Consider the following 10,839-nt stretch of genomic DNA (forward strand, 5'->3'; position numbering starts at 1 on the left):
ATATAGCTTATTCAGTAGAATAACAGATACCTAGGTGAAACCGCGGGCACAGCTAGTCACATATATGACCCACTTTGCATTTACGCGGGCCATCAGCTCATTTTCAATTCCAATTACAAAACTGTACAGCCAAAAATACATATTTGGCTGTACAGATTAAGTCTTTACCTTTCTCCAGAACGAATAAAAAAAGTAACAAAAAATGGCGGCAATTCCGAATTGAATACAGAACTTTGAGTAAGGCAATCCATTTCTACACAGGTCGTCAGCCATCATTAATTACTGTTAATTGAATTTTACAGTCGCGTTTCAAAGTGCTCTGTGATTAATTGAATGTGACGTTTGTAGCGCGGTAATGAGTGTGGCCGATCTACATCACAGCTACGGCGTAAGTCAGCGTTATTTTCCCGCGGTGACGTGACAATATTGTATTGAAATTTGGCGCCAAAATTAATTGTCAATCTACTACAATAAAAAGCCCGACTTCAGATTTTATCGTTGAAAGAAGAAAAACAATTAAAACTAAATGGAAACAACAGTGGGAAGAATCCATAAAAGTTAATGGTAAATGCGGAAAAGAAATTCTATTCAATTTTATGTCGTCTCAGAATTGGACATGGAACGAATATGATTTCGTCTCCTATATGTGACTTTTGTTCTGCCGACGAAGATCAATCATTAGATCACTTGTTTTTTTACTGTCAACATTTCGCAATCCAGCGATTAATATTTATTGATAAATTGATCAATATATATGATAAAATGGAGATCCCGCGCTCCATCCAGAATCTATTGATGAACCCAGAAACTTACAAACCCATTTCTGAGTACGTCATATCAACATTTCAAGATTTATAAGTTGTGATGACAATGGCTGTATAGGCTGAGTCCTTTTGCCTTTCCCTGAAAAGGGAAAAACAGAACCAAACAACCTACAATAAAAAGGTTGTTTTTAACGGCTGTATGGGCTTAGACTCTTTGCCTTTTCTATAAGGATAAATAAAAGAAAAAAAGAGATTTTTTAATTCGATTGTACTTTTTATGTGTGTTAATTATTGGAAGTTGTTATATATGTGCCTATTTTGATAAATGCGTGGTCTGCACAAGATAGTATTATATTTTTACCAAATTAGTTTGATGGTGAGGATTGTAACCATCAAATGACACTGGTAACCGTAATATTATAAATGTGAAAATAACTCTGTCTGTCTATCTGTCGCACTTTCACGCCAAAAGACATTGAAATTACAGGTTAAGAATGACATCTTAGTCCTTCAGAATGACAGCTCATAAGTGAAATCAGGGGTGTCTGAGGATAACGTGATATCCATAGTGCTGTTTATGTATATATTGTACATTCAATTTACTTTATAATTTATTGCATACTAGCTATTCCCGCGACTTCGTCCGCGTGGCATTTAACTTTATTTTTCTATTTTTTTTTCTAAAATAAAAGTAGCTTAAGTTACAACATTAGCTACCTGCCAAAAAAAGTCCCGTCAAATCGGTACAGCCGTTTCAGAGATTAGCCGGAACTAACAGATAGACAGACAGACAAAAATTGTAAAAAATGTTATTTTGGTGTATATATATCTACATATATTACACAAAATACAAATAATAAAATACAAGACAAACCTAATCTTACTAAGGTCCATAAATAGTGTGATTAAACGTTTCTTAAAGCAACTAATTGATGGACTTTCCTGTATCTGTACAGGTAGTTTGTTCCATAACTGAGCAGCACGAAATAAAAAGGAATTTCCTAATGCTATGTTTACATTCAGCCGCTTCCCCTGCCACTCGCGCTGCCGGAAATATTGCCGGGCGACAACTGAGCGAGAGGGCTGAATGTAAAAACACGCTGCCAGTCCTTTGACTCGCGCACGAAAAACCGACAATCGAGAGAGCGCCGGGCAGCGGGAGTGGCAGCGCCAATGGCATGAGACACTTCTCATGCCATTGGCGCTGCCACTCACACCCACTCGTGTTTACACTCTCGCGCTGCTCACTTCCGTGCTGGTGAGCACGGAACTGAGCGAGCAGAGAAGTGTCCCTGCCCACTCGGGCTGAGTGTAAATTGGGCATAAGAATTGAGACTTACCAAGTGGAAGTTTTAACATTTTGAAATGAAATGAAATGATATTTATTCAGTAGAAGAAAAAACTAAAACACACATTAAACAAAAAAAGAAGAAATAACAAACAGTGCGACAATTACAAAAAAACAGTACACAAATTACGTGTGTGTGTATGGATGTGTATGTCTGTCTAAGCATCTGGACGACCTCGGTGGTCCAGCGGTCTAATACACCGCTTTACGACCGATGGTCGCGGGTCGATTCCTCGCACGGCACAAACACTTGCATTCAAGAGTATGATTGTTTGTATTGGTCTGGGTGTTTTCTATGTATAATATGTATGTATTTACAAAAAAAAAATATCTATGTATTTGTATCAGTTATCTAGTACCCATAACACAAGCTTTAGCTAGCTTAACTTGAGTCTAGATGGCGCTGTGTGAATTGTCCTGGGATTATTATTATTATTATATTATTATATCTACCGAATAGGTCCGTGCTCAGCATAATGCTGCAGCGGCTGGAGCGCTGCAACGCTGTTTTTCAGCACCTGACTTTAAGACCTGGGGTGGTGTATTGCTGTGTTGTACACGATTTATGATATGATGTACTAAATATATAATAAATTGATATAAAATTATTGTAGAAATATATAGTAAAACTATTTATGACTGAAAAATGTACTTAATGGTAAGATGGTAGACAGTGAAGTGACATAATATAATTTTGTTTTTATATTTTTGATTATATAATATAAGAACATTTTAAATATATCAAAATAGTTTCTCAACATACCCGTATGTTGTAGAAATATGTAGTAAAACTATTTATGACTGGAAAAATGTACTTAATGGTAAGATGGTAGACAGTGAAGTGACATAATATAATTTTGTTTTTATATTTTTGATTATATAATATAAGAACATTTTAAATATATCAAAATAGTTTCTCAACATACCCGTATGTTGTAGAAATATGAAATAAAACTATTTATGATTGGAAAAATGTATTTAATGGTAAGATGGTAGACAGTGAAGTGACATAATATAATTTTGTTTTTATATTTTTGATTATATAATATAAGAACATTTTAAATATATCAAAATAGTTTCTCAACATACCCGTATGTTGTAGAAATATATAGTAAAACTATTTACCTCGACCTCGGTGGTCTAGTATGATTGCTTGTATCGGTCTGGGTATTTTATATGTATAATATGTATGTATTTACGAAAAAAAAAAAATATCTATGTACTTGTATCAGTTATCTAGTACCCGTAACACAAGCTTTAGCTAGACAATTAACTTGGGTCTTGATGGCGCTGTGTGAATTGTACTGAGATGATTATTATGACTGAAAAATGTATTTAATGGTAAGATGGTAGACAGTGACACTTCACTGTCTACCATCACGTCACTACGTAATATAATTTTGTTTTTATATTTTTGATTATAGAATAGAAAAAACCTTTAAATATAAATATCTAAATAGTTTTCTCAACAAAATTAAAATACATAAACACACATTTATAGTAAGTTAATATAGAGATAGTACACAAATGACAAGGTAGTAATAGATATTTTGGAGTGGTTTTGGCAAAGATGTCTTGATTTAGCAGGAGGTGGTAGGAATTGAAATCATTAAAGTGATCAGTACTTACAGTACTTTTTTAAAACTGCTAATGTTTTTCCTGGCATATATAATATTTTGAAAAAATGAAAATGAAAAAATGTTTATTTCTTTAAAACCAATTCAGTTACAGTAATATAGTGTTGGGATGACCTGGTAAGCATGGAAATGTCTGAGTTAGGTACAACCTGCTCTTCCATATACAATGTCATATGAGTTTGTTTTTTTTTACTATCTATCTATCTATATAGATCCAAATCACATAAAAAATGTAACTCGAACTAAGAACCCACTAAACTAGAAGTACATCAGATTTGATATGTAACACCATCAACATCCGGATGGCGGCGCGCGTGCGCGCTTATCTAACATCCGGGGAGGGTGCTATATCCGGCGGAAATTTGTTGCGTATCGTGTATCTGTCTGTATTACTGTAATATTATGTTATCTGTGGTATTACGTATCACAGAAACTTTAGTCGCGTTGGTAGGCATGTATATGTATGTACTAGCTTTTGCCCGTGGCTTCGCTCGCGTTATTTTATTTATTTATCGCGTTTAGGGGTGGAATTTATCAAAATCCTTTCTTAGCGGATGCCTACGTCATAGTAGCTTTATGCATGCAAAGTCTCAGCCCGATCGGTTTAAAATTGACAAATTTTCATCCCTTATTTTATCGCCTTGGAGGTAGAATTAATCAAAATCCTTTCTTAGCGGATGCCTACGTTATAACGTCTACCTGTTCCTTCCTAATCTTACCTTTATTTCAGTTATTATTATTCTTTGTAAAGTACCGATATAATATTGGTTAATTTTGTACCTCGTTGGATTGTGTCACTGGAGCCTGTGTTAATGTATTTGTAATTAAGGATTTCTGATTCCTGCGACACAAGCCTTATGCTTAGTGCAGGGATTGCTGTTAATTGTCTTGTCTACAACCATTGATGTAATGTGTACAAATAAATAAATAAATTATTACTTACAGTCATAGTAAAGGTTGCCGACTGCTGACGTCAGCTTGGGGGTGCCCTGTCCTGACAAGGAAGCCATTCTCTCGCCCTGCAACCAAATGCAATATTTAGAATTTCGCGTTCCTACAAAACTTACTAATATTATAAACGTGATAGCTTGTGAGTATGGATGGATGGGTAAATGGATGTTTCACGCAGAAACTACTGAACGGATTTTGATGAAACTTTACAATAATATATTCAAATTCAAATTCAAAATATCTTTATTCATGTCGGTCTATTACAGACTCTTATGATATGTCAAATCTACCGCCAGTTCGGAATGATTTCGAGATGAGAAGAACTGACAAGAAACTCAGCTCGTATTTTTTTTAATGTTGTACATATTTACAATAATACTATTTCATTTAAATTCAAATTTGGGAGAATAGAGTGACCACCAGCATATGCTATATAAAAAAAAATCAAAAAATGTAATCAGTGTTCGCAACCTGAACAGACCAGTCCCCACAAGCAGCACCCGTTCACGAGTATGACGGATTAATATCACATATAGGCTGTATAATAGTTATACACGCAATCTCACCTAACCGTATAGGGGTTGGGGGTGTGAAATTAAAAGCAAGGGTTCTTAACCCTTCATAAGATGCGAGTGGAGTTTTCGCTATATCCCCGCTAGATGATTTAATAATGAGTGCGTAGCGATATCTATGTTGATTATCGCATGCCTCTTACTTGTTATACTGTAATTATTTATATAAAAAAAACATCTATTAAAAAGAGCAACACACAAGTTTCTTGCTCGTTCTTCTTGTGATGAATCTGCATTCCGAATGAGTGGTAGAATCAAAATATGACTATTCAAAAGTGCTTGTAATGAGTTTATTTGAATAAAGATTATTTCTAATTCTATTTCTATGCTTTCATACAGGCGAAACCGAGGGAATAGCTGTATTCACTAATAAATAATAAAAAATAGGTAAATTTCATAACTAACGACACAATGTTCAAATGTTGTATCTGTGGTATTATCATTACTTCCTTACTAATATTATTTATTATAAAAAAAAATACATAAATGTGAAAGTCACTTTATCTGTCTGTCTGTCTCGTTTTCACGTCAAAATTACCAAACCGATTTAAATGAAATTTGGTACACATGTAGTCTAGACCCTGAGAAAGGACATAGGACTACTTTTGAATGCGAAAAAAGGGTTGTAAGAGGTTGAAAGTGGGGATGAAAGATGGTATGGAAGAATCGTTTTTATGCTGACCTCGGGTAGACTATCACAGAATAGAAGTTATCGATGGCAAATTCTTCCATTATTATCTCAATGATTTTTTTTCTGCTGAAGTTTTTTATTACGATTTTTTTAAACATTGAATGTATTCAAACGTACGTAATTTACGTACGTACGTAAACAGGGGCGGATCTACTGAAGGTCTTTTTGGGCTGCAGCCCAGGACCCCGAGTATACAAAGGGCCCAAGGACAAAAGGGCAGTCTCCACTGATATATTTACTATATTTTTTTATATTATTCTAAACATCGTGTTTAGAATAATATAAAAAAATATATAGACTTTTAAAAAACCTGTCATAAGGTTGGCAACCCTGAGATCAATCAACCCATGCAAGTGCGCGTCTATCAAAGGAACACGGAATTTCTGTATTTTTTTTAGTTGCGTAATATAATTAGGTACGATAGGTAGGCCCTTAAGTATATATAGCCCAGGGCCCCACAAATTCACGATCCTCCCCTGGACGTAAGTCCATCAATCATTATCATATAAGCCGGCAAGGTTCAATAATAAAATTCAATTAGAATAGACTGGTATTTATAATAATATAATAATTATTACACATTTTCAACACACTTGCTCACAAAGTGGATTTAATTTCACCGGTATACAATATATAAAGCAGCTCATAAAAAGCGCGTGATATAAACGCAAATACTGAAGTTATATTCCAAAACCGCAATATTTGCTATTTTTTTATCAAATTTCAAAGCAACTACAGCGCGGCTTGAGCCAGTAGTCAGCTCGCTTATTTAAAAAAGTAAAACGGCGGGAAAGCAACACAGTTTTATAGTTGAGTTTATTTAAAATCAAGTGTGTTGAAAAACGTCGTACGATATACGTGTGTATATAACACACTCGGCTTTATTACAGCCTAGTCTTAGACTTGGGCTGAAATTCTGCCTCGTTGTGTATATAACACACTCGGCTTTATTACAGCCTAGTCTTAGACTTGGGCTGAAATTCTGCCTCGTGTGTTATAACTATCATAACGCACTTATATCGTAATACACTATAGTTACATCACAACATTAATTAATATAAGTACTTATTTCAAATTCAAATACAAATTAAAACATGCAGCAGGTATTTATTAATCGTTTTTAATCTATAAGAGACTAGAAAATGAAATAAAAACTGACATGCACTGTTAGTGAACAAAGAGAACTTAAAACAAAATGGCGGCAGATCGGAAAAAAATGGCGGCACAATATGGCGGTTAAAAATGCTCAGAATATGAACGAACCAACTGGATATGCTCAGCAATTTGCTTGCAGTACGAAAAAAAGCCGTCCAGTGTCAGCTTTGACATTATTGGCTAACTTCTAGTCTAGTCTGGAAACAGAAAAAGAATAATGTTAATTTATATGAACAGAAATTTTCGTACGATTTTTGTTTTCAGAACGGCTACGCTTTTTTTTTTCTTTAGTCAATAGTGAAAAGAAGTTAAGGAACACCGCGCATGTCTACTGCGCATGCGCGTAATAATCCATACTAGTCGATAGGTCAAAAGGTCAAATTACTGGTCAGTGATTCCAAATTTGAAAATGTGATGTGAGAAATAAAAAGGAAAAAACATCTAAAATCGCTACGTTCTAAAAACAAAAAGTGAGTCATAGACATCGAGGTATACTGACCTTATCAGATGCGCCTTAGGATGTAATTAAAAAGTAGATACAATTAATTAAATAACCTAATTTTTTATTAAACACTACTTGTAAGCTATGTTTTTGGTTGAGAAACAAATTAATATATGTCGGATTGGGTCGTAAATGAAATTATATATGAATGAACAATGCTCGCGTAATTTTGAATGTTTATATATGTTTTTCATATATAACCAAAATATATTTTAAGGGTATACAGTTAATTTTCAGCTCTTTCAAGCTGGGTGCGTCTCCAAATACCGTTGGAGCCTTACTGAAAATTTCAGGGAGGTGCTCTGGGGCTGCAGTTGGCGCGTGCGCTGTTTAAAGGTCGGAGGTAAAAGGGGGTGGAATTTAGGCCATGGGGGGGCTGGTCAATAAATGGAAACGGGTCAACCCCATTTGGCGAGGATTTGCAGAGTTATTGCATGTATTGTGGCTTTGGAAACTATGTCGTTTGAGTCTTATTTAAATGATGATTAGGGTCTATGGTCCAACTATAGTCACTATTTCTCGTTTTAGAGGGTTGTGGCGCAGTGGTTTCCTAAATGACTTACACTGCAAAGGTTGTCAGTTCGAATCTGGCTGATATAACAATATATATATGCCCATTTAACTTCAATAAACAAATTACGATATAACTATATTATTAACTTAAAACTAAAAACCTTAAAAAATATAATATATTGACGACCTCGGTGGTCTAGCGGTCTAGCACACCGCTTTACGACCGATGGTCGCGGGTTCGATTCCTCGCACGGCACAAACAATTTGAATTCATGATTGTTTGTATCGGTCTGGATGTTTTCTATGTATAATATGTATGTATTTACAAAAAAAATATCTATGTATTTGTATCAGTTGTCTAGTACCCATAACACGCTTTAGCTAGCTTAACTTGGGACTAGATGGCGCTGTGTGAATTGCCCTGAGATTATTATTATTATTATTAGAAGGAGTCCGTAAACTGTTAGTTGGAAGTGGTGATACATGAATAATAATGAATTAGACTACAAATTAAATAGTTTAGAGAATACGACAAAAAATTATGCAAAAAAAAAATATTATTTTGCATCTAATTTGGTGTGATTTTTGTACTTCAGTGATTTATATTATTTTGTTTAATTCCACTACAATTAGCATGTTTGTGGTCAAAAGTTCATAAGTAAGAAATCATAATCAAAAAATATCAAATCAAAAGTTACTTATTCATGTAGGACATTTTAGCCGCTTATGAACGTCAAATTTTTGTATTAATATTTTTTTTCCCTACCATCCAGTTCAGTATACTGAATTGGATGGTAGGTAGCTTGGTAGAGGCAGATTTTATACAAATCAAATTCAAAATATCTTAATTCATGTAGGTCTATTACAGACTCTTATGATATGTCAGATCTGCTGTCCTTGTATAAAAAATTCTATACAAATTTCCCTATTTTATTTTACCCTCTTAAAGGTAATGTTTTACAGTTTGATTGTCATATCATTATATAGTATAAAAAGTCGCTGTCGCTGTCTATCTGTTCCTATGTATGCCTAAATCTTTAAAATTACGCAACGGAGTTTGAACGGTTTTATTTAGTAGATAGAGTGATTCAAGAGGGTTTATATATATAATAAATGTATACCCGTGCCATGCCGGGGCAAGTAGCTAGTTTATTTATATTTGACACACATCCCAAAAAGTTCTAAGCTTCTAGCTTCAAAATCAACCATACTTACATAAAACCTTTCATCCCCCTTTCAGCACCTTACAACCCTTTTTCGCATTAAAAAATAGACTAAGTCCTTTCTCAGTATCTAGACTATCTGTGTACCAAATTTCACATTAATGACATGAAATAGTATTATTGTAAATATGTACAACATTAAAAAAAAAATACGAGCTGAGTTTCTTGTCAGTTCTTCTCATCTCGAAATCATTCCGAACTGACGGTAGATTTGACATATCATAAGAGTCTGTAATAGACCTACATGAATAAAGATATTTTGAATTTGAATTTCATTTAAGTCAATTCAGTCATTTTGGCGTGAAAGCAAGACAGACAGACAGAGTTACTTTCGCATTTATAATATTAGTACATAAATCGAATTCCCCCAACTGTGAAACATGCAATACTATAGAAGATCTGCATCACATATTAATGGAGTGTGTCCGAGACGCTGTTAAAAGGGAATTGTTTTTGAAAAAATTTGGACTGAATCGGCTTGATGTTGGTATGTACCACGGTGTACTATCTGATCCTGTATCATCGCCAGCAAAATTTTTATTTTCATTGTGCAGTAGAAGATAAGATTAGTAATAAGATACGATGGGACTGGCATTATCATGTTATGATAAAAGTCCCTAAATAAATGTAAGAATATAAAAAAAAAATATTAGTAAAGATTGAAGTTATTAACATTAAATAACATCTATTACAGACAGAACCTGGGACGAATCTATTACAAGAACATCTACAAGCCACATCATCGATCCGGGCCAGAGGGGCGTGCTCGTGTGCGTCACGCCCCAACCCCAACAGTAGGGGTGGGTGGTGGTCCACAAACATTTACCCCTATTAAGGGCTGTTAGCAAATCTGTGAGGTAAAGTTTGTACTGATTCTCCCATTTTGTGATGAAAAGGGCAAATGTCTGCTTAGTAAATTCGATCTGTTACCTTCCTTTTAAGAATAAAAAAGAATAATTTTCATTTAAAATAAATTTTTATTTATGAAAAAAATCATAGACTCTAGAGATTTTTTTTTATTGTTTTGTTTTAGGATTACTTTATCAAATATTACTCGAGAGTATTTATTTCATAACGTTATATATAAAATTCTCGTGTCACAATGTTAGTTACCATACTCCTCGTTCGTTAAAAATAAAAAATAAATCATAAAAATCGGTCAAGTCGTTAGCTTGACCGATTTTTATGAAATTTTATATGCATAATAAATACGTCTAAGAATCAACTACTATCTATGTTTCATACCCCTAAGTGATAAGGATTGTTCACCCTTAACATTTATTTTTAATTTTCCAGAGAATATTTTGTAATTTTATTTTTATAATCAGGTATTTAAAATACATACAATCAGAAATTTACACCCTTCTACCATCAACCCCTATTTTTTAATAGCGATTTTAATTTATATGACTGTCTGTGCAGTGTTATATATAAAATTCTCGTGTCCACAATGTTAGTTACCATACTCCTCGCAACGGCTTGA

At 34.0% G+C, this 10,839-nt stretch overlaps 1 protein-coding gene across 1 annotated transcript in view; it reads right to left on the reverse strand.

The window, feature by feature from the left end:
- LOC131855388 (glutamate decarboxylase) overlaps window positions 1–7,292 on the reverse strand; it is a 66,725-nt gene extending 59,433 nt beyond the window's left edge. The window contains exons 1-2 of the mRNA XM_059206669.1: window positions 7,227–7,292; window positions 4,693–4,768 (exon numbers count right to left, since the gene is read on the reverse strand). Coding sequence (XP_059062652.1) covers window positions 4,693–4,768; window positions 7,227–7,292 — 142 coding nt within the window. The remainder of the gene's footprint in view (window positions 1–4,692; window positions 4,769–7,226) is intronic.
- Window positions 7,293–10,839: the final 3,547 nt, after the last annotated feature.

Source organism: Achroia grisella, unplaced genomic scaffold (assembly GCF_030625045.1).
Source record: "Achroia grisella isolate CSIRO2021 unplaced genomic scaffold, CSIRO_AGI_Agris_v1 utg1360, whole genome shotgun sequence".
NCBI classification, from domain to species: domain Eukaryota; kingdom Metazoa; phylum Arthropoda; class Insecta; order Lepidoptera; family Pyralidae; genus Achroia; species Achroia grisella.